The sequence below is a fragment of the Canis lupus genome, chromosome 5 (assembly GCF_003254725.2).
Source record: "Canis lupus dingo isolate Sandy chromosome 5, ASM325472v2, whole genome shotgun sequence".
Classification (NCBI taxonomy): Eukaryota; Metazoa; Chordata; class Mammalia; order Carnivora; family Canidae; genus Canis; species Canis lupus.
Genome location: NC_064247.1, coordinates 76,375,908 through 76,399,738, shown reverse-complemented (window position 1 = coordinate 76,399,738; position 23,831 = coordinate 76,375,908). Strand labels below are relative to the sequence as shown.

The 23,831-nt window shown below is 52.1% G+C and overlaps 1 protein-coding gene across 3 annotated transcripts in view; it reads left to right on the top strand.

Moving 5' to 3' along the window:
- The first annotated feature begins 1,141 nt into the window (after positions 1-1,141).
- The window catches only part of PDPR (pyruvate dehydrogenase phosphatase regulatory subunit), a 36,497-nt gene continuing 13,807 nt past the window's right edge, over positions 1,142-23,831 (top strand). Inside the window, exons 1-14 of one of the 3 annotated variants that reach the window (XM_025426823.3) lie at positions 1,142-1,292; positions 8,123-8,409; positions 9,565-9,698; positions 13,849-13,930; positions 14,028-14,191; positions 14,902-15,023; positions 16,005-16,122; positions 16,856-17,005; positions 18,327-18,519; positions 19,904-20,028; positions 21,834-21,989; positions 22,178-22,311; positions 22,665-22,813; positions 23,262-23,374. In XM_025426823.3, the coding sequence (XP_025282608.1) occupies positions 8,186-8,409; positions 9,565-9,698; positions 13,849-13,930; positions 14,028-14,191; positions 14,902-15,023; positions 16,005-16,122; positions 16,856-17,005; positions 18,327-18,519; positions 19,904-20,028; positions 21,834-21,989; positions 22,178-22,311; positions 22,665-22,813; positions 23,262-23,374 (1,864 nt within the window). In that variant the 5' untranslated portion in view covers positions 1,142-1,292; positions 8,123-8,185. Of the gene's footprint in view, positions 1,293-1,652; positions 1,793-8,122; positions 8,410-9,055; positions 9,158-9,564; positions 9,699-13,848; positions 13,931-14,027; positions 14,192-14,901; positions 15,024-16,004; positions 16,123-16,855; positions 17,006-18,326; positions 18,520-19,903; positions 20,029-21,833; positions 21,990-22,177; positions 22,312-22,664; positions 22,814-23,261; positions 23,375-23,831 lie in introns of those variants that run through there. The other 2 variants (XM_025426824.3, XM_025426825.3) reach the window with 2 other exon arrangements.

Here is a 23,831-nt window from a genome sequence, read left to right as displayed (position 1 = left end):
CCGGGAAGCTGCGAGGTTTTCTCCCCACACTGCCGCGTCCGGCCATCGGGCCTGGCTCCCCAGGAATACACCTCGGATGGGTTCGTCTAGTCGCTCGTCTTCGGGCCAGTCGGGTGGCCCCAAGCTCTCAGCCCTTGGCTAGAATGCTCGATCGTTTCTCCAGCACCGAGTCCAGCACGTCCTCTGCGCTCCCGGAGTCTCCGGGCTCAGCAGCCAGAACTCGGGCGCCGCGTCGTGCGAGTGAAGCGGCGGCCCCGCGGGGAGCCACGTCTGCAGCTGGCGGGCGGCCTGGAGCCCCGCGGCCCGCGCTGGCCCGCCCCTCCCTGACGCGGGCGCCTCGGCCGAAAGGGGCCGCAGGGACGCCAGGGGCCTGCGCGGGGCCGGGGCTCGGATCCCACGGGCGGGAAAGGAGGACGAGGCGCAGCCGGCACGGGCCGCCGTAGCCCGAGCACGCTGCCCACTCGGGGGGCGGACTGCACGCCGCGCCGGGCCGGGCTCCGAGCGCCGGGGAGCCCGCCCGGCCCACGACCGCGGCGCTGCGGAGGGAGGGCCGGGCCTGCAACGGGCGGGAACCGCAGCGGCCCGACGGACGGCGCAGGCGCAGGCGCGGCGCGGCGCTCCCCGGGGAAGGGAACCGGGCCGCGCACGGGGAGCGCGGGCGGCGGCGGCGGGCACCTCGGGGCGGGCGCAAGGAGCCCCCTTCCCGCGACCGCGACGAGCCGGGGACGCGGAGTGACGTCGGGCCGCAGCTCGGGGTCTCCAGTCGCGCTCCGAGGTCAGGCCGGGCCGGCAGGCGGGACTCGGCCGCGCCCCGCCAGAGCCTCGCCCAGGAGGCGCCGAGCGCCCGCCGGTCCCGCGCGCCCTTCTGCGGACGGCGGACGTCCCGGCTCCGCCCGTCGGGGTCAAGCGGGCGGGCGGCCGAGCCCCAGCCCCCGCCCCCACTCCCAGCCGCGAGCCCGCGGCCCAGCGCTGCCCAGAGCCCCGGGGCGGGGCCTCGCGAGACCCAAACAAGCCCCACGTGGCAGGGGCGGGGCCGCCTCGGGGACGTCACGGCGCGCGCGTGCGCGGCAGCGACGGCCGGGCGCCGGCGTACCCTTGCTGGGGGCCGTAAAGCGCGGAAGGTCGCGGTCCCGGGCTTCCCCGGAACTTTTTACTCCCTCCGCCCCGCCCCCTTCGCTGCCTCCTCGGCCCCGGTTCTGGCGCCGGGACCGCTCCCGGCAACTGCTGTGGCTGCTGCCCCGCTGCCGCCGGGGCTTGTGCTGCGGCCCGCGGAGCCCGCCGGGGCCCGTGAGGTGAGGACACGGCGGCGGGGCCGCTCCGGCCTCCGCTCCGCGCGCGTCTCAGCGGCCCCCTTCCGCTCCGGGCTCCCGGGGGGGGGGTCCCGGCCGCCCCCGGGTCGCGTCGCTTGCGCCAGCTCGCCTCGGCCTCGGGCGTCCGGGCCGACGGGGGTCCGCCCCGTTTCTCCCCTCCGGCCGCGGCGTCCCGGGCCTGGGGAACCCGTGCCCGGCTGCCCCGGGCCTGCGCAGCGGCTCCTCCGGGCGTCCGCGGCGACCTCGCCGGGGTCCCCGGCCTCGGGGTGCGCGGCCCCTCGCGCGGACGAGGCGGGTCTCGCCGGGGCTGGCTCCCCTGCGGGTGCAGTCGCTTCCCGCCTGGAGACGCGCGCCCCTCCGGTGCTTCCCGGATCGGCGGACGGCTGCGGAGAGCGGCGGCCGCGTTACCGGGAGAAGCGTAGGCCGGGCAGGGAGCTGTGTTCGCGGCGCGTGACCGCTCGGGGCCGACGGGAAGGACACAGGTCAGCGCCGGGACCCTCGAGTGCATTTGCCGGGGCGTGGAAGCCTGACGTCCGGGGGACGGGAGCCGGGCCACGGGGCGCACTTGGCCGGCGCTGGGCATTTGCGTTAAGTTCCTAAACTTGCCTGATCACCTGGGGGCACTTGTTGAGGATTACACACCAGGACCAGTAGGGTCAGGCTCTCCAGAGACGCAGCCTGGGCTAGAGACGTGCCAGGTGGCTCTTAGGCTGAGGCAGGTGGGGGGAATGTTGATCGACCCCCACTCACCGGGCCCCCTGGTCCCCAGCGGCCCGTTCGCACACGCGCCGTGACCATGCAGAGGAACAACTCAGGGCCTTGGAGCTGTCCTCTCGCCCTTGTTGGTGTGAGCGTATCTAGGCCCCATACGGAGGTTGCTGGGCAGGTGTTTTTCTTCTTAGTAGAAAACATTGTGGGGTCATCTTAGTTTTAAAAAGGTGTAGTGTATTTTAGGGGTGCCTGGCTTGTTCAGTCGGAAGAGCACGTGACTTGCTGGTTAGTTGGAGTGGTGTAGAGGTTACTTAAATAGAACCTAAGGTAGGTGCCGCCGCACACCAACGTCCGTAAAAGGTGCTGTAAACCCGGTGGCATCTTTTATTTCTCGGTCTTTGCCATCTTCAGTTTCTTCTCTACTGGCTTTTTCCCGCCTCTGCTTGCAAGCTTTGCTTTGGTTTTGCTGCCAAACCTACAGGGATACTCTGGTGCCTTCCTTCTTTGTTTATCCACTTAAAATCCTCTTCTGTTCTTGTTTGCCCTCACCACTTCGGTGACTCTCTCTCTGAAGGTCACGATGCACACGAGGTCACGAATCCTCTCCTCGGTTCTTATCGCCAGAGGCTTTTTAACATAGTTTCTTCCATCTGGGACCTCATCTGTCATCATGCTGCTTCTGGGACTTTTGCAGTTCCTTTTATCCTGCCAGGGGGTGTGCCTGGTGGTTCTGTCCTCACAACTACCCTTTCTTTATTCATCTGATCTTATTTGAAAGGTAGCAGGGAGGAACGTTCTAGGGTAGATTCGGTGGTGCCGGCCTGGCAAGGTTTGACTCCTGGCTCTGCCACTCACTGGCCTTCGAGAATCATAGATGCGGTACTTCTCTGTGTCTCAGCTTCCGGGAGTGTAGAAAAGAAGTTCTGATATCTGCCTCCTAGGATTGTGAGGCTTGAGTCAGCTGTACACACGAAGCAGCATCTAGCAAGCCGATTGTAACTGCCTATGAAAATAGTACCATTTTCTTTTTTAAAATGCTTTCACGTGATTTAGATATCCCGTCAAATCTGAGGGCCTGGCCTTGAGACCTCCGAGTCCTCATTGAGCTTTTTCCCCTGTCGTGCATTCTCTGTCCATTCATCAACGTGTATTTCCTGGGTGCCTACCCTGAATGCTGGGAAAATCATGATATAATTGGTCCGGGCTCCCAGAGAGCTCCATTACAATAGGAGCTAGAAAGTACCACTTACTGGGTGCTTCTTAGGTGCCAGTCGCCGGGTTGTTCCTTACTGTCAGATGGAGTGTCTGCAGCAGGTGTGCGAGGTAGGTAGTCCTAGCTCACCTTCTGGATGAGGAGCCCAAGGGCCAGAAACGGTCTGACTTGCTGAAAGTCCTAGAGCCAATGAGAGGTGGGGGAGGTTTTCAGGCCCACAGCTGTCTGCCTCAGGAGCCTGCATGGTCAGCTGGGTTGTTGCGCTGCTTCCCTGAGTGGCGAACAGACCACGAGAGAGCCCGGGAAGCTCTGTGCTGGGAGAAGTGCGGGTGATAGGGGAGAATGTGGAGGCGTCACCCGCCTCAGCACTGGGGGAGAGGAGGTCTGATCCGGTGTCAAACAGGCTGAGAGCTGAGGGGATGACCTTCGTTTGAGGGTCGGGGGGAGTGGCAGGAACTAGACTACTTGGTTAGAGGAACAGTGTGCCCAGAATCCTGTCCCGTTTGAGGAATTGATTACAAGTAGTTCAGTCTGGAGAGAGAGAGAGAGGGAGAGAGAGACCGACCGACCGACCGACCGACCAGGGACGACAAGTGAGCCAGATGGTGAAGCATCCTGCACTTCCTGTTAAGGAGATGGCCTTTTCCTGAGGACATCAGAGGGTCATTGAAGAGTTTGAAGCAAGGGCGTGAAGCAAGATTTTCACTTGAGAAGACCGGCTCAGAGTCCTGTCAGGATTGTGGGGGGTGGGGAGGAGAACGGTGGGCAGAAGCCCCGTCATGACGGAAGCTTCTGCAGTAATCTGAGCAGGGGCGCGGCCTGTACTCTAGCTGCGGTGGGGATGAGAGAAGTGTAGCGTGTGGAAGCGTTGCTCCTTGCTGGCGGGCCGCGTGGAGGAGATGAGAACCCTCGGTATTACCCAGGGTTCCCGTATATGGTGTCGCTGGGGACGCAGGAGTGGAGCAGGTTTGGAGATTGAGGAGGATGGGCGTCCCTGTTGGATGTGCTCAGTTTGACCTCCGGGAACCCAAGTGGACACGGCCGGGGTTCAACTAGAGGTGGGGCCACGCGTCACGGTAGGCGGTGAAGTCACCCTGGAGAGTAGCGGACCGAGGGGAGAGGCTACTCCCGGAGCACCCCGAGGGACATGGAGTCGGAAGGTCGGGCGGGGGAGAGAGGCCGGCGAAGACGTGACCAGGGGGCAGTAGGAGTCCGAATAAAACGGGGCAAGAGGGTGTGAGTAGCAGGAGCAATAGGCGCTATGGAGTGCTGGGGGTGGGGGGACGGGGCCACTGGGTGATGGGCATTAAGGAGGACATGTGATGAGCACTGGGTGTTCTATAAGACTGATGAGAATTGCTGGCTTCTATCTCTGAAACCAATAAGCAGTACATGTTAACTCATTGAATTTGAATTAAAAAAACAAAAACAGAAACAATATTTGTCGAGTGAAAAGACGGGTTGTGAGATCACATTAAGAGTCAGTTCTGACATGACCTCCGGCCACTGCAATCACTAAGGAGTAAGGAAAGGTCACAAGACAGGTGGAGACACTCAGGTGGACATCTGGATAGCTCATTGGGACTGGTTGTTTCCTATGAAGGGAAAGCGCTTTTTTTTTTAAGATTTTTCTTTATTTATTTGACAGAGAGCGAGCACACAAGCAGGGGCAGCAGCACAGGGAGAGGGAGCAGTGGGATCCCCACCGAGCAGGGAGCCTGATGTGGGGCTCAATCCCAGGACCCCAGGATCATGACCTGAGCCAAAGGCAGATGCTTAACCGACTGAGCCACTCATGTGCCCCTTAAGATTTTATTTATTTATTTGAGGGACAGAGTGCACGTCTGTGAGCAGAAGGGGCAGAGGGAGAGAGAGAGAATCCCGCTGTGAGGCTCAATTCCACGACACCCAGACCGTGACCTGGGCCAAAACCCAGAGTCGGACGCTCAACTGAGCCACCCAGGTGCCCTGACGGGAAATCATAATCTCCTATGTGTGTGTGTGGTTTTTTGTTTTTTTGTTTTTTTTTTTTTTGCCAAGACCATAATTTTTATAATTCAGAATTTTTAAAATTCAAAATCATTCTTTGAAGACTGTTACGGAGCTTTTGTTCCATTTCTGAAATTGGTTGGGAGGACTCAAGCATATGAAAACGCTGAGGGTCAGAGGGGAACCCCGAAGGTACGTGGAAGAGGAGCTGGCTTGACAAAGCTGGGCTCAGGGGAAGGAGGGAGAGGTTTCTGGGGGACTTGTGCGGGCGTGAACTTTTGATCCTCTGAGGGAAGGAGAGATGGTTAGATGGTTAGAGATGCAAGTGGGATGATGGTAGAGTTTCGTGGGGCGGGGGGGGTGGGGAGATGAGATGGGTTATGTGCATGGGAGGAAGGAAGAAAGGAGGCCGGGTCTGAGGTTGGGAGAGGAACAGCGTGGTGGGTTCAGATCTGCCTGTGGCCGAACCCTTGGTGGCCCGGGGCTAGGTAGGGGTGCCTGCTGGCCAGAGCCGGGAAGGAGCAGGGTCCTCTGAGGGGAGGAGAAGGAGGATGCCCGCCTTCCCTCCTGATGGCGAGCGCGGTGGGCCGGGGCTGGCCCTGTGGCGGCTTCTGTTTGAGACATCTGGACAGGGACGAGGGTGGGGGTGGGGGGTGGGGTGGCGTGAGGCCTGGTGACTGCCTCAGGGTAGCCCAGTAATCAGCCCTGGTTGGATGGGGTTTGTCTCGGGACCCGAGTGGGCCTGCTTGGTCTCCTTCTGAGATCCTGTGTGGTGGACGGGCACCCGGGCCTTGGCCTTGGGCTAGTTGGGCTGTTTGGGGCCCACCGTGGGTCCCGGCCTGGGAGTGGCATGCTGCTGGGCGCCCTGCGTGCCAGGGCTCTGCTCTGGAGTCTCTGTTTTCCCAAGCTCGGTGACCCTGCCATCTCCAGGCAGGTCTGACTACAGTTTCTGGAACTTTGGACAGGCCTCCGTTTTGCCGGGAGAACAGTTCTCCCCGGTGGCCCAATCCTGTACCCTCTCCTTTCTCTGCCTTACAGTGTTGATTGTCTCGTAGACACGTGGGCAGGGTCCCAGCCTGTGACACCCGAGGGTGCGTGAGAAGCCCACCTCGCCTGACCCTCCCCTGCTTCTGGGAAGAGGCCCGATGGACCTGAGTCCCCAGCCCGGGGCCTGTGCAGACCCGGGGCCCACCGTCCCTCATTGTGGCGTTGGGTCCTCTCTCTCTTCTCTTCCAGGACCTCATTCTTTGTCCCCACCTCTCCTTCCTCCTCACCCCTGCCCTTCCCACCAGCAGTGAAACAGCGTCCACGGCCTGAGCCTTTGCCAGCGAAGAGTCTTGCTCTGCTCCCATTCTTTCCTGCTTCTGGCTGGGTTTTCTGCTCCCTTCAGAGCAGGATGTGAAGGAGCAGTCTGCGCTCCCTCACCTCCTCACTCTGGAGCTTGCCCTGTCCGCGTTTCATCCCGAGCACTCTCCTGTGAAGGTTGTTCTTTTTGAGGACATCAAGGGCCTCTGTTGTCAAGTCCCAGTGGAACTAGGCCATCTTGCTGCACCCCTGGGCACCCCCAGTAGTGAACCTGCTTCCTGAAACCCTTTTCTCTCTTGGCTTCCGTGACCCTCTGCCCAGTTCTCTTTCTGCTTCGCAGCGGCTCCTTCTCCGTCTCTTGAACCCCTTGTGTTTGTCTGGACGCTCTGTGAGTCTGCCCGGTACTTTGCTTCTCTTTCCGAGCTGTATCTGCTGGGGAGCCTCAGGGTTCTTCTTGTTGCCCGGCATGCCGGGTCTCCAGATACCCCATGTGGTCCCCAAGCTTCAGGCCTGGATGTCTAGCTGCTGCTTGGCCTTTCCACGCGGAAGCCCGCGAGGCGACCTGCCTTGACACCTCAGAGGGGGACGTTTGCTTGTCTGCGCACGCGTACCTGTGCCCTCCTCGGCCTCCCTCCCCAACCCTGGTCCTTCACACTGTAGTCCCTGGCACCGGTTACTTAACCCAGAAACCCCGCCGCCGTCCTTGTTCCTCCCCTCGCCCCATTTTAACATCCCGTTTGTCGGCAAGTGAGTTCTGTTGTTTCACCTCGAAAATAATCCAGTCGTGGCTCTGACTTCGCCGCCACCATCCTGCTGGGAGCCCCCGGGCCCTGCCGCTAGGACTGCGCAGTAGCTTCCTAGCCCTGCCTTCCCTCCGGTCGTGGAGTCCGCGCCCGCCCTGGAGCCTGACTGATCTTGGACAAGCAAATCCGGTCATGCCATTCTCTGCTTTGGTATCTTCCTCTGCACTCGGAGCAAAGCCCCCGCTCGTCACGATGGCGTCCGAGCGCCGTGTGTCGTTGCTTTCTGCCTGCCTCTCCAGCCTCGTCTTGGGTCATGTCCGCCTCGCTCCTGGTGCTGTGGGCCCACCGGCCTCCCTTCTGTGCCCGGACTCCTCGGGGTCGGCCTCACCTCAGGGCCTTGGCACGTGCGTGTGCCTCTGTCTGGGAGACCATACAGCTGGTTCTTGTTCACCGTCAGGTGGCTTTTCCAAGGTCACCTTCTCCCGAGCATCCTGTCTTACAGGTGCCTTCAGTTATTCCAGCACATTGGCCTCGGTCCTCGGTTTATGAGGGTTTATGAGCGTAGGGGGGCCGCCCCCCCCCCGCCCGTCGGCACCCTCCCCCACACTCAAACCCCCCCCCCCCCCCCCCCCCCCCGCCTCTGTGTCTCTGACGAAAGTTGCATAGAGGCGAGGACCTCCTCCCCGTTGTCCACTGCTGGGCGTACAGCTAGTGAAGCGTCTGGAAGTGTGCAGATGCCTCAGACACGCGCCGAAAGCACGATTGTCTTCCTTTGTTGCTTCTTTTCGTTTCCCCATTAATCCCGTGCGTTGAGTACAGCGGGATAAGATCTGGTTGCTCTCTCCATCTAGTGTGAATGCCGGGGATCTCCCTAGGCGGGTGAGAGCACGTCTCCCAGGCCGCCGACGGACGTGATGTTCCACCGGTTGCTGTCGGTGGTCCGAAGACAAAGGACCGGCCGAGGATGGCAGAACTGGTCGTCGGGGAGAAGCGGCGCGTCTGCTGCCGAGGCGCATTCTGTCGCCCTGCCTGCCCAGGCGCAGGTCGTCATCTGCGGCGGGGGAATCATGGGCACATCCGTGGCCTATCACCTCTCCAAGATGGGGTGGAAGGATATTGTCCTTTTGGAGCAGGGCAGGTAAGGACCTGAGGGCACGCGGCTCGGGGCTCCCCTCACCCCCCCCCACACACACACACACGTTGTCCTGCCAGTAGCTAACCTGACTGATGATTGGCGCTAAGTAGCCTGAGAAGAACCAGAGAGAGCGAGATCTCCTGTCCGCGGTTTCGGAGTACGTGATACCCCCATTTTCTGGCTTTGGGAGAGGTGGCAGGTTCCGACTCGCCAAGTATCCAGAAAGGGTGTGTTTCATTTCAGGGTCACGGCACGCCATACCCTCTTGTCCTCTTTGTTGTTGTACACAGCAACAGAAACCCTCAAGAGCCTCCTCTGTGAGCCCAAATGAAACCGGCTACGTCCCGCCTGATTTCTGTTCCCTTTTGTCCTTGAATCCGCTTCTTTTAGAGCCACGGTAGATTTACAGGACAAATGGGAAGGCGGTGCCGCGCTCCCGTATGCCTCAGCCCCGTGCGCACCTCGGATGAACATCTGAGGCTGGGATCGCCGTTAAATAGAACGAGTCAGCGTGGATGCCTTTTTATTAACTGAAGTTCATACTTTGTCCCAAGTTGTTTCACTCTTCCCCTAATGCCCCTCTTCTGTTCTATTGCCTACCAGAAATTGGATGACCTTTAACCCGTCTGTTGTATTTATTTCTGAATAGGCAATACATTTACACGATTCAGATTGAAAAGTGTAAAAGAGTGTACAGGGAAAAGTCTGCCTCCCATCCCTGACTTCTAGCTGGAAGTTCCCCTCGCTGGAGGCAAGTTAAGTTCCTTGTGTATCGTTCCAGATAGTCCCCATGTACATGAGCAAATCTGTATGGGTCAGTTTGTATATGTGTGCCTGGGTATTTGTTTTATTATTTTTTTCTCTTTTTTTATACGAGTTAGTAGCATACCTCAAACAGTGTCGCCCCGCCCTTGCTTTTTCATTAGGATTGTTCCATAGTGTTGCATAAAAGCTTCCTCTCGTTCCTTTTTTTATGGCTGTGTAGAGCGTCCCAGGGTAGAGGGGAACTCCAGACTGTTCGATCCCGCTCGTGTCGCTGGATATGTAGGTTGCTTCCATCTTTCGATATTACAGACAATGCCGTAATGAGGATCTTTGAACTAGTTGTGCTCACAGGTGTGGGAGTCTACCTAATAGTGTTCTGGATGCCTCCTGCAGGCTGGCTGCTGGCTCTACGAGGTTCTGTGCTGGCATCCTGAGCACCGCCAGGCACTTGTCCATCGAGCAGAAGATGGCAGACTATTCCAACAAACTCTACCAGCAGTTAGAGCAAGAAACGGGCATCCAGACAGGTAAGCAGGTAGTCCCCCGCTTACCGGTCTGCCTGTGCCCAGAGTCTGGCACTCAGCACTTGACGTGGCCCGACACCACGTTTGCCTGGAGATTCGGTGGTTAAGGCTGTGCGTGAGCCTGGGCTCTGCCGCTCGCTGTGGTCTTACCTTGGGCAAGTCTGTTAGCGTGTTGAGCTGTCTCTGGCACCCCTTCCCATCAGTCGAGGGCATTCTGTCCTCGTCCCAGATACTGCCCAGAGCCTGTAGTTCTTAGGATCTTGAGGGTCTCCTGCCCCATTTCCTATTCTTTCACTCCCTGGAGCACATACAGTAAGTGGCCACGTTTGGCTCCTGAACGAAGAAGCCGAGGAAATACTTCCGTTTCGGTGCTTGATGGTGAAATCGTGGTGTTTCACCAGGTGCTCTTAAGGCTGCTTCTGACTAAGAAGCTTAAACGTAGGTTACTCCTTCATGTGTGTCATTAAGGAAAGGAAACCCAGGGAATCGTGAGCTAAGTAGGACTGGAGCCACGGGATGGTCCCGCACGATCTCAAGTTAGGAGCCTGTCTGTCAGCGTGTGTCAGGGGATGGATTGGTCGGAAGCCCAGGGTCAAACCGAGCATCGTGGCTGATGAGAAACTGTTTGGTGGCCACGGGAATTGTCCTGAGGAAGTAGCAGGGCCTAGTGATGAAATTCAGGATGCTCGTCTACGTCAGCATTGCTCTTTTGAAGACCTGCATGATTCAGATCACAGATAATTCTAGACCCCATCCTGACAAGGAACAGTAAAGCGGCTCTGCCATGTGACCCCAGCGTAAGCACAGTTTGTGGTTTCCTTTGCTGGCCGACTTAGAAATTATGTGACCCGTGATAGAGTTTTCATTGGGAAGGTGAGATTTGAATTATTAGAAAGTTTGATGACGGACTAAGGCTTTGTGGCATTTCCCTTTCATATGATTCCTACTCTGGTGAAGTGTAACGTTGTCCGTAGATCCTAGATTAAGACCCGATGTCTAGAGACTGGCATCGGGTAGGTGTGTTAGTGGGGAGAGGAGCTAGAGGTGGGGAGGGAAGAGGCCCTACGCCGTTGAGCACATAAGCGGAGCTCCCAGGCTGGCCCTGAGAGTGGGCGCCTCACTTGCCTCGCCCTGGTCCCCGCCTGGTAGATGGGCCTGACTTGGCCAGGCTTCCTTTTGAGAGGCAAGGCCTCTGGGTGCAGATAGTAAAAGTAGTTCCTGCTGCCTCACCACCTCTGGCTTTTGTTAGGGTTGCTGCCTGCTACACGCAGGACATGTGGGAGGGAGTCCCTTTGGGTTAGATTTAATTTGATGGCAACAGGTACTCACGTCGGGTATTAAGCAGAGTTTGAGTCAGAAGGGGGTCCACATAAGGGGCCCTGAGCTGGAACTGCTGACTTCGGGTGCCCTGGTTCGGTCCCTGGTGCTTTGCCGAGCCTTGCATTGTTTACCAAGCCCAGCCTGCGTGCTAGAGGGACAGGGGTCCTAGGCCTCTCTTCCATAAGGTAAGTTAGTCTCACTTCAGGTCTGGGTCACTGTCAGGAGCCCCGTAGTGGGGCTGGTGTCTCTTTGATGCTGGTGGGCAGTGAGAGAGGTGGGGGCGGGGGCGGGCTCTGGGGATCATCCTCCGTCTGTCACCCCCATTGCAGTTCAGCAGTGGTGTGGTGAAAGGGGACGTGGGGTCCCCCGCTGGAGAACTGTGTTACCTGGCAGGATGCGCAGGTTGCGCTGCATGGATTGCTGCCAGCCAGTGGACTGCTTTTGAGACATTGTGAAGTCAAGTGACCTATGTACAGCCTGGATTTCCCGATACTACATGCTAATCCTCAGAGGACGGTGCATTGAAGTGACGTGTGTGATTGGTACCTAAATATCCTGACACACAGTCCTTCATCCAGATCTGGTTGCCCACACGGATCTTGTCTCTCCAAAGTTACGTGTCGTTTTGTTGATGCTGTTTATTTAACTGTGTATCATACAGTCTTTGTACTACCTTTTGTATTGGGGATTGTCTTTCTGCTATATGTGTTTATTTCTTGTTTCCTCAAATACAGAAACATTCTTAGTAATTGTTAAATGAAATCGTGTTATGATGGCTTTCCAGATCAGCTCATAATTAAGTCTGTTTATAACTACAGAGAGAGGGTCCATATGTGTGCTGGTTTATTTATGCAGGTCCCACTACCTGCAAATATAAACCTGATATTTATAGGTCCACCCCCCCTTTTTTTTGTTATAATGATGCAGCACCGACCCTTGTCAGTATATGTTTGTTTTCTCTTGCTATTTCCAAAGGGTAGATGTAGTCAGTTGATAATTTGAGCGAAAGGTGTCTGTGTTTTAAACTGATAGGTATTGCCAGATCATCTTCCAAAAGAGGTATCCCCTCTCACCAATCATGTGTGTGAGTGCTTATTTCTTTAGCGTCTTCTCAACATTGGGTATTGTTTTATTTTTTCATTCTATTTTTTGTTAAGTAATCTCTATGCCCAACATGGGGCTCAAACTCACAACCCCAAGATCAAGAGTCTTGTGCTCTATTGACTGAGCCAGCCAGCTACCCCAACGGTATTGTTTTAATTTTTGGTAATCTGAGAGATGAAAAAAGTAATCAGATTCCAAATTGCATCTTTTTCAGTTAAACATTATATTGTAGTCTTTTTTTTTTTTTAATTGAAGATTTTATCCCCTTATTCATGAGAGACACAGAGAGAGAAAAGTAGAGACAGAGGCAGAGGGAGAAGCAGGCTCCGTGCAGGGAGCCTGGTGTGGGACTCAATCCCGGTACCATGGGATTACACCCTGAGCCAAAGGCAGGCACTCAACCACTGAACCACCTGGTGTCTCCCTGTATTGTAGTCTTATTGGCCATTCATATTTCTTCTGTGACTTGTCTTTTAATATCAGATGTCTATCTTCTTACTGAATGTAAGAGTTCTGTTTTACAGCTTCAAACCTGTGTTAAAGCAAATTTTATGTCAGAAAGGTCTAGACCAAACTTTTAGAGTCCTCTGTGGGAATACAGTAGGCCATTAATCTTGTGAACCAGTGATATGCTGTTATGGCAGCTGGTTCTGTTTGGAAGAGTGCGATTTGACATCATGTGTGTACCGTGATGTGTTAGCTTTGTGCACAGTGGCACTGTCCTCCCATGAAGAGTGTTTGGTAGTGACTGGAAGTGACTGCTGAAGCCTTTGTCTGCAGGTGAGACTCAGAGTGTGATTAGCTTCCAAGTCAGTGACCATGATCACTGCACTGGTCTGGTCTATCTACAGTTTTTAAAAATCAGTCTCTAAAATGTCAGTTCTCCAATTGAGACATTCTTGTAATGTCAGGGAAGGGCATATTTCCCTGAAGATTTCAAACTAGATAAAAAAATATTTAGGTGATCCTCCTGTGCTGCCTTTTAAAAAGATACCCTGATTGATTCAGCTTTTTCATCATCAGAACTGAGAGTCTGCATGTTAGGGAGATTGTCACTCACCCAAGCGTGATCATGGTTGTGTCAGGAATATTCATTGCAACGAACAAGAATTGACTCTGACCAACTTGGGCAAAAAGGAGTTGGTTGGAAGGCTGTTGGAGCCAGTCAGTTTGGCAGGAGGCTGCCAGCTGGAGGAGGCAGTGTGGAGGCTGGGCCATGGGGACCCCACAGCAGGCAGCCCCTCAGCTGAAACAGGGCCCACTTGGCAGGACGCTGCTGCTTCAGAGAGGACTGGCCTCCACAGCCATTCTCTCACTTGCTCCAGACACAGTATCCCAGGAGGACCTGATTGGCTGAGCTTCAGCCACATTCCCACTGGCCCTGTCTCAGCCCCTGGGTGCTGATGTGAGTGGCCTACATCACGGGTCACTCTCCCACCAAAACCAGGAGGAGAAAGCCTAAAAAGACTGAAGAAAGAGATGGGTTCTGAGCTACATTCTTTTCCAAAAGGCTTTGTAAAAACAGTACTTCTCATTTTTATTTTAAGAGTGATTATTTAAGATGTACATGAAAATCTCACTTGATCTTCCAAAATCTTAGCTGAGGATGTCTGGATGGTGGTAGTGCCAGGACTCCTCACTGGTCTAGCTTGTAGTCTAGTGGGCTCGCCCCCCTCCTGGCCCCTGCAGGTGGCCTGATCTGCTTAGTCTGGGCTGGTTTTCCTTACAGGTTACATAAGGACAGGCTCGATCTTTCTGGCCCAAACTCAGGACCGGCTGATCTCCCTGAAGCGCATCAACTCGAGGCTGAAGTACGTATGAGGCTAGAAGCCTGTCCCGACGCTCCTGTCAGACTGACCTCTTGCCAGAGGGCCATGCATGTCATTGTCCCCTTGTGTTCTGCGGCAGTGTCATAGGCATCCCTTCTGAGATCATCTCCCCCAAGAAAGTCGCCGAACTTCACCCTCTCCTCAACGTGCACGACCTGGTGGGGGCCATGCATGTTCCCGAGGATGCAGTGGTGTCCTCTGCTGATGTGGCTCTCGCCCTGGCAAGTGCTGCCTCCCAAAATGGTAAGGAGGTGTCTGGGTGAGGAAGGAAGAGTTTACGTAGGAAGGTATCTTACCATCAGCATTGATACCAGCTCGCCTTCTGTGTTTTGTTTTGTTTTGTTTTTTTGCCTTCTGGTTTTGAACACTGGCTCTCACAATATTTGTTTGAATGTACTGTTAATGTTTTTCCTTAGGGCCACATTTTTCTTATTAAAGTTATAAGAACTGCTTTTATACTAAGCAGTGTGCACTTCAGGCTCCTAGAAATCCCCCCCCCCCCCCCCCCCCCACACACACACAGAATCAGAGAGGCTCCGAGGTCAAGAAGCCACAGTGAGGACTGGATCCACAGCTGACTATGTCCTGGGTTTGGAATGAATGAGGGGAGCACTAACCAGTGTCTAAGGTGTTCTGCACTTCAGATGAACTGATCCGAGGCGTGGGTGAATTAGGATTTAAAATGCTGTATTTGAATTTTTTCTCCTATGCCTTTTGTGACTCTGGGAGTTGAGCTGTGTATTACAGTCACCTGCTGTTCTCAGTCTTGGAAGAGGCACACTGATGTAGTCTCAGGATGTGGTTCCTGGGAATTTTGTTTTTTTAAATAAAGCACTGATCTGGCATTTTCAGCATTTCTTGGGGGTTGAGAATCTGGTGCAGAGGCCTTAATTCTGCGTCATCAGAGGTTGGATGCACCTAACTCTTTCTTTTTTTCTAACTCTTTGCAACAGGTGTTCAGATCTATGACCGGACAAGCGTTCTTCATGTAATGGTCAAGAAAGGTCAGGTTACTGGTGTGGAGACAGATAAAGGACAGATCGAGTGCCAGTATTTTGTCAACTGTGCTGGTCAGGTAGGTTACCAGCTGTACTGTGTCACTGACTTTCTCACTTAACTGTTACCTCTGGGATTTTAGGTGTAGAAACGTAGGGTCAGTACTGTGTTGGGCTAAGCACACGTCAGGGACCACATGTTCCTTGTTTGGACTAGAAACCTCAGAATCCTTTACTCTAAATCAGAAGACCTCTAGCTGGTCCTCAGAGAGGAGCACTGGGGTGACCTCTTCCTTCCTCCACCCCAGGTTAATCGGTGCTCTCCTGGCCAGGAAGTCTGTGAAACAGTCGGGCATTGACAGAAATCCTTGGCGTTGGGTCTTCTATGATATTTCCTTTCATTCTGCAACCTGGCAAATAAAATATGAGGCAATTTTTTTTAAGCTTTTGTTTATTCATGAGAGGCAGAGACACAGGCAGAGGGAACAGCAGTCTCCATGTAGGGAGCCCAATGAAGGACTCAATCCCGGGACCCCAGGATCCTGGCCCGGGCTGAAAGCAAACAAACGCTCAACCGCTGAGCCACCCAGGCATCCCATGAGGCTGTTTTTTTTGTGTTGGGAACATGGATTCAGTTTAGAATACTAAGCTGCTTCTACTTTTAAGGCAGATTGGTCCCTTGCTTTCCACTCTAGTCTTTAGGTGACCTAGGGGTACTTTTTACCTTGTGAATGAAGGCCGAGTGGGATGGTGTCTGGGGTTTGTAGTCGAGGCCAGGCTTTTTGTTAAAAGGGCCTCACTTGCCCCCCATGAGCTCCTTTTACTAGCTATTAAATCTCTAATTCTTTGGTCAAGAATAATTGTTATGGTGTAAGAAGTATAAAGTTGCTCCCCATCTACATAACTGTGTATAGCAGGCTACAGCTTGTCTCCCTGCCCCTGACATCGGGGCCAGAGTGCACACAGGCCACTTGAAATCAAACTCTTTGCAAGCGGTTAAACTTGCTCATTTGTCTTCCTCTTCCTCTTCCCACTCACAAATCAATCTGTCCAGTTTGTAGTGGGCATACGAGCTGGGTCTGTCCAACGAGGAGCCGGTTAGTATCCCGTTACATGCCTGCGAACACTTCTACCTTCTGACTCGCCCCTTGGAGACCCCTCTGCAGAGCAACACACCAAGTGAGGACTTCTGCTTTGTTTTTAATATTGTTTCCTTGCCACTGTCCTGTCCTCTGAAAAGGAAGACTTTCTGCCCAGGACAGACTATGCTCGAAAGAGCCTTATCTTTTCTGGAGCATGTTATAAGGAGGCGGACCCAGTTCTACTTTTTCTCTAAGAGCTCTTTATGAAAGGATGGACAAAAACAGGCATTCCATTGAAGCAGTTTTTGGTTGGTTTGTTTTATAAGCTAATTGCAATCCCAAACAGAGGTCCAAATTGAGAATATTTGGAATGCAACCTGGAGTTTTTGACGTGAATGACATATAGTTGTAGAGAGGTTATTAGGTAAGCTACAGAATCACATGGCTCCATGGCCCCAAGCGCCACAGGGGAGGGCTTGACATCACTTGAAAGGTCTCAATCCCTAGAATGGGCTTGAGGTCCCCCCTTTCTGCTAGGCTTTTTCATGGCATTGTGGTAGTTCCGTAGTTTGGTTGTGAGGACCAATTAGAGCTTCTAGGTTAACTGCTGAGGTTAGGGACGACCAGGGAAATAGTCTCCACTGTAAATCTGAGAGGGAAGATCCTTCCCAATGATCTCAGAAGATCTGTGTTTACTGGATGCTCTTTCGCTAATAAAGCCAGTAATGGTGTTTTTGTTCTGCTTTTTCTGTCCATTTAGAAAGTTGGCCTACCTCTAAACCTTGTTTTTCTCTTCTGTCCCCCACTCCCTTGTTGTTTCCCTTCCTCAGCTATTGTGGATGCTGATGGAAGAATTTATATCCGGAACTGGCAGGGTGGCATCTTGTCTGGGGGCTTTGAGAAGAACCCGAAGCCAATCTTCACTGAGGGCAAGAACCAGCTGGAGATTCAGAATCTGCAGGAAGACTGGGATCACTTTGGTGTGTGAACTAGAGGATGACTATAATGTCCTGTGTTTGTCTAAGATGCTATCTTTTGAAAGCATTTTCAAGAAGAGTTCTTTCTTTGATCTTTGTCACCACCCCACGAGGTGCTCCCAGGGGGCAGTCTACAGAGTTCACCTGGTCTAAGGCGAACTGGGTAGCAGATTCAGGGGACGAAGATCTTGGTCAAGGGACCTCTGGCTAATTACTTACCTAAAACCATTGCTGAAATTCTAGGCTAGAAGGAGACTTTTTTGTAGGATGGCATGTAAGATTGAAGAAGAAATTTTTAGAAAGCAGAATCTTTTTTGTTAATATGGTCTTCTATTCAGGTTTTATTTTTTTTGTATCGAAGAAGAATTGAGCTATGATATTGTATTAGTTTCAGGTGTACATCATAGTGATCTGGTATTTATATACAACTTGATTTTGTAATAATTTTATTTTTGTTTCCTAAATAGTTAATACAGTCCCATAGTCCAGGTTCAAAAGATAAAAGGGTCTATAATGAAGAGTTTTCCCTCCTATCCTTAATGGCCTTTTTTTTTTTAATTATTTATTTATTTATTTATGTATTTATTTATTTATTTTATTTATGATAGTCACAGAGAGAGAGAGAGAGAGAGAGAGAGGCAGAGACATAGGCAGAGGGAGAAGCAGGCTCCATGCACCAGGAGCCCGACGTGGGATTCGATCCCTGGTCTCCAGGATCGCGCCCTGGGCCAAAGGCAGGCGCTAAACCGCTGCGCCACCCAGGGATCCCTGGACTTTTTTTTTAAAAATAAACTTTTTATTGTGGGAGATTTCAGACTTTTAAAGTGGAGAGAATAGTATATGGATTCTCCTGCCAGCTCCAGTCTGGTTTCATCTGTTGCCACTGTCCTAGTGGAATAATTCCCAGATGGTGGGCTCACTGGCACACAGGCCAAGGACTTGTCTTTTGCAGCTGGTCCAGTTTAGGAAATCCTTGCTTTGACTGCATGTCCCCTTGGGTGCTATGGAAGAGCTTGTCCCCAAGTACTGCTCCCTTGGAGATCTTGCCTAGACGCTCGTGTATTGTGTGCCCTCCTACAGCTTCTGGTCATTCTGAAGAGTGTCTTTTTTTCTCAGTCTGTATGCCATGCACTTTGTGGGGTTGCCCCTTAATTCCACCATGGTTTCTGCTTTCTGGTCAGGGCCCATTTGGCTCTTCTGAGAAAGTCTCTTTCAGGAAATTTTCTCTGCAAGGAGAGGGAGGGAGTAGGGAAGCCCGTGGATTGGGAAGTTTCTGAATCCCCTAAAGCTGAGGACCATGTTTGGGTTTGTGTTTCGGGTTCAGAGCCCCTGCTGAGTTCCCTCCTGCGGCGCATGCCTGAACTGGACACTCTGGAGATCATGAAGTTGGTGAACTGCCCCGAGACCTTCACCCCAGACATGAGGTGCATCCTGGGCGAGTCTCCTTTGGTGCAGGGCTACTTTGTCCTGGCAGGAATGAACTCTGCTGGCATCTCCTTTGGTGGAGGGGCTGGGAGGTAAGTGTTCCTGCTGACACCCTGCTGGTGGGGCTGCTTCCTTCCTAGAGTTACTTATTCCTGATGTGTGTAATGTCCAGGTATAACCCGGTATGTTAATGAGGAAGAGGTACACCTAATTTGAGAGTTGTCCATTTCAAAGTAATGACTGCGGATGTTCCAGAAGTGTCATCGTGCAAAGTATTTTGGGAACTCCTCTTCTGGAATTGTTCTTGGAGCCTGTGGGCTGTACTTTTCAGTTCTTGCAGCAGTTACAAATGTTGATCCTGGGACAAATGGGTGCCTCAGCGGTTTAGTGCCTGTCTCTGTCTCTCTGTGTCTCGCATGAATAAATAAATAAAAATCTTTTTAAAAAAATGTTGATCCTTTGAAGGCATTTGAGTTTGGAAACCGTTAAGTACTGTGAGTAAGACAGATGATCATGCTGAGTAGGTGGGTCTTTTTTTTTTTTTAAGATTTTATTTATTCATGAGAGACACAGAGAGCGAGAGAGCGAGAGAGCGAGAGAGAGAGAGAGGCAGAGACATAGGCAGAGGGAGAAGCAGGCTTCATGCAGGGAGCCCGACGTGGAACTTGATCCCGGGTTCCCAGGATCAGGCCCTGGGCTGAAGGCAGCGCTAAACCGCTGAGCCACCTGGGTTGCCTAAGGTGGGTCTTTTTAAAAAAATTATGTACCAGTTAAAATAAGCCAGTCAGAAAGGACAAATATTGTGTGGCTTCACTTTTGTGAGTTACTTCAGAGTGTAGGGGCGATGGCCAGGGTTGGGGTCAGGGGAGGGAGTTTCAGTTTGGGAAGATGATGAATGAATTCTAGCGGTGGATGGTGGGGACTGTCACACAGCCGTTCAGAGTACCTTAATGCCTCTGAACCTTACACATGAAAATGATGAAGATGGTAAATTTATGTTCTGTTTTATGTTCTGTCATGTTCTGTGTATTTTACCGCAATTAAATTTTTAAATTTATTAATGAGGCCATTTTTTTCTTTAGTGGCTTGTAGAATGGTTCTGAAAACAGTTATGGAAGAGGAGTTACCAAAAGTGTTTGGAACAGAAATGTGGTCAGATAGTTGTATAACGACCTGAGGGTTTTCCAGAAAAAAACCATTGGATGTATAAATTAGAGTACATTTGTAATTTTATTTTAGTCTTTTTTTAATAGATGTGGCTTATTTTTAGAACACTTCTAGGGAATCTTATTAGAGCTAAAATCATCGTAGTGGTTTTGAGAGCAGATACATATTTGTTTAGAAAAGTTAAGGAAATTGCCCCAAATTTTCAACCAATCTGTGACCAGACAGGATGTTTCTGTTGGTTCTTGATTCCGTGTACAGTAGGGAGAGCGTCCCATCTGAGGCCCAGCAACTTCCCCCACATCTAAACAGGTACCTCGCCGAATGGATGGTGCACGGTTATCCCTCAGAAAACATCTGGGAACTGGACCTGAAGCGTTTTGGAGCACTCCAGAGCAGCCGCACCTTTTTGCGCCACCGGGTCATGGAAGTCATGCGTGAGTGGAGCTCTGGCCCAGCTGCACCTCGCTGAAGGGATCTTCCCTCGAGCCTGTGTGATCATTCTGAGTGGGGGCAGGTTTTTCCTTCAGTTGTGTAATAATTGCTGTGAGCCAGGCTTCTGATGTTTGGTTGGGGCATGAAGCCCCATGTGACATTTGTGGGACAGTCTCTTTAGTATATTGTTTTCTACTTAACCTCGGGGAACAGGAATGCAGACTAGGACTTTCAGGTGCTGGTTGCTGTCCAGTCCCCGCAGCAGCTTCTTGTAGATTCCTAGTGTTTGCCATCTGCTTTCCACTTTGCCTAGAATGCCAGGTAATGCTCTTGCTGCCTCTTTTATCTGTGATCATGGTGTGCTTTCCATGGCAGAGAATTTGCCAGGTTATTCTCAAAGCTTCAAGCTTCTCTGAGTGATCTTTGCCATTAACTGTAACATGCTAGCAAGGTAGGAAACCATTTCTTGGGTAAATACAGAATGTACATTTCTGTTTTTCTCCTTGTTCTCACTTCCCTCCAACTTTGAAAGGCTCTTTATTTTCACTTGTTACCTTGTCTCTGATTTATTTTCTAGCAAGCTGTTAGAGCCAGCTTTTGTATCAGGAATTGAACCAAATCAGACTGTCGTGTCATTGTCCTATACTGAGGAACTATTCTGAGACTGCCAAAATGTACCTGAATATTTGGGGCATATTTCTGCTCACAGCTAAATTTCTACACTGGTTGCAACCACCATTCTTGGTTAACAGTGAATTGTTGGTTTAGTAGCCGGGGTTCCATTGATGATGAGGCTTTAGATAACTGTTAGCACCTGCATGCTCCTCTAGCCTGTGGCAGAGAACTGTCTGTGGGAGTCACGGGGTCTGGCCAGCAGTGTGGGTGGCCACTAAGGTTCTTCAATTTTAATAAATATTTTAGTTAAAATGTTGACCTGCCATAAGTCCTGACTTCCCCAGGCATAGTTCGTTTAGAATCTGTGCAAATCATAATGGAGCTTAAGTTTGTCCTTGAGAACATGATGGCTGTCTCTGGTTCTCACATGATAGAAACTGGGGAAAGTGTAAATTGGACCTTCAGAGTGAGAGGAGATTGAAAAATCGTCACAAGGTGGAGCAGCCAGTGTGGCTCCTTCTCTTGGATCTCTTAGCGTCCCCTCCCTGTTGTCCCTTTTATCTGGAATGCTGTAAGGTCAGGTCTTCCCTGTGCAAGGGACTAGAGATCACACTCTTTCTGGCAATTTTTACAAACTGCTGTTGCTGATTAGCCACAAGAGAAATGAATTCTGACCTGGCTTTGTTATGTGATGTCACTGGGACAGGACTATGTAACCTGTCCGATTTCAGAGCCACAAAATCAAGGCTGTGGGCCCCTTCACTTCAGAAATGGGTAGGTGTTAGGAAATGTCTGTACCAGTTGTGAGGTTTCAGTGACAAAGGCACTATGTAAAGAAGCATGTGCCACATTTGCACACTGCAGCCCCGGCATGCTTGTGCTGCAGCTGCCTTCTGCCGAGAATTCTGACCTCCTGCTTGCGGTTTCTGCCTATGGATTTGAAATGATAGTTGTGAGCAGAGACCTGGATCTGTGTGGCTCACAGCTACGTACCCACGGAGGGATGACAGTGGCTCTTGCAGCATTATTCTTTCTTTTGGAGCCGGCCTGTTACACTGGGTACTGTTTGCACATTAGGTCCATTAGCCTGGAGAGTGTGTTTTTGTGACTAGGAGCAGCTCCTGGTTCTGGTGGATGTTGTGTTCCCGGCCCAGCAGTTTGGGCTTGCAGAGACTGTTCTATTCTGTTCCAGCTCTGCTGTATGACCTGAAGGTTCCCCGTTGGGACTTCCAGACCGGGAGGCAGTTGCGCACCTCTCCTCTCTATGACCGGCTGGATGCGCAAGGAGCCAGGTGGATGGAGAAACATGGATTTGAGAGACCAAAGTACTTTGTGCCACCGGACAAGGGTAAGAGGGCCCGTTCTCATTTTTGTTCTTTTTTGCTCTAAGAACCAATAAAACCCATTTAAAATGTATTACAGCTAGAATGTGTTCCTAGAAGAATAAAGAAGAAAAACCTTCAAACTATACCAACATGTATATAGAGAGTCCCCGATAGAAATCTCTTTTCTCATTTCCTTTCATTGTGTCCGCAGACCTCCTAGCACTGGAGCAGAGCAAGACTTTCTATAAGCCAGACTGGTTCGACATCGTGGAATCTGAAGTCAAGTGCTGTAAGGAGGCCGTGTGTGTCATCGACATGTCTTCTTTCACAAAGTTTGAAATAACAGTAAGTGCTTGGGAACAAAAGAATAGAGGAGGACCCTGTGCATATACATGAATGCACCTTCTTTGCTGTCACTTTAAAACTACTTCTATAAGAACTCTGGTATATTTTCATTTTTTATCTGTATTATACCGGTTTTCTGAATTTTTAGCTCTTTTAGTCTGCTTGCAGAGGCCCACTTTTCCTTCGACTCCAGAGCTAGCTTTCTCTGGAGCTTCTTGAGTGGAGTAAATCCATAGACCTTGCTCACAGAGACCAGAGGAGTTTCCTCAGCAAGTCACTCTGCATGGTGGACTGTGTCACCTGGCCACATGTGCTTGTGCTCACGCGCTCTGCTTTGCTCCCTCACCCTGCAGTCCACCGGGGACCAGGCCCTGGAAGTTCTACAGTACCTCTTCTCCAATGACCTGGATGTGCCCGTGGGCCACATCGTGCACACCGGCATGCTCAACGAGGGCGGGGGCTACGAGAATGACTGCAGTATAGCGCGCCTGAGCAAGCGCAGGTGAGGCCCCCCTGCCCCCCCACCCGCCCTCTGAGGACGAGATGCAGTAGAGCAGAGCCCCCAGCTCACTCACCCGGGAGGGAGTATATACTGAGGAAAAAGAGGTTTCAGCAGCTCCTGCCTCGTCTGTTGGCAGTGCAACACAAATCACAAGGGAAGGAGAGAGAACACCCCAGATTCTGTAGAACTCGATGTGGACAGATCAGTCACCCTAGAGGGCAGATGTGTTTGCTTATGGTAGTAGCTATCTTGGCACTAACAGGAAGCCAGAGTCTTCTGTTTGGTCCTTGTGTGGTAGATCCGGGAATTAGGTGCTACTGGCCCTCTCTGAAAGCTCAGACCATTTGCCAGTCTTGTGCTCATTGGTCGCTTTGAAATGAATTAACTTGCCTGCTTCCTGACCCCTTGTCTGCTGCCTGGCTCTCATTACTCTCTGCCTCCCTTTCAGCTTCTTCATGATTTCCCCAACTGACCAGCAGGTCCACTGTTGGGCCTGGCTTAAGAAACACATGCCGGAAGATAGCAACCTGCTCCTGGAGGACGTCACCTGGAAATACACCGGTGAGCTGGGCCCAGGCCATCAGCTGCATGGGAAACCACCAGTCCGTCCACATATCTTCTCCATTTGTCTTCTTAATGTTTGATGTTCAGAAGTGGGGTCAGAGTGAGAGGCATATAAGAGCCTCTCTGGTCATATGTCGATCTCTAATACCCACATTCTGTCAGTGAGGTGTGGAGTGAGTTGTGCTTCACTTTCGGTTTTGTGCACTGCTCTATCCCCTATAGCCAGTGTGGAGGAGCGCAGGTATTGGTCAGATATTGAATGGGTCAGTCATTTGAATGGTATTTTTTCTTTTTATATTTACTTACCTATTTGATGGGGTGCTTGGGTGGCATAGTCCGTTGGGCTCCCACTGTTGATTTTGTCTCACATCATGATCTCAGGGATCATGAGATCAAGCCCTCTGTCAGGCTCTGTGCTCAGCCTGGAGTCTGCTTGAGATTCTCTCTCTTCCTC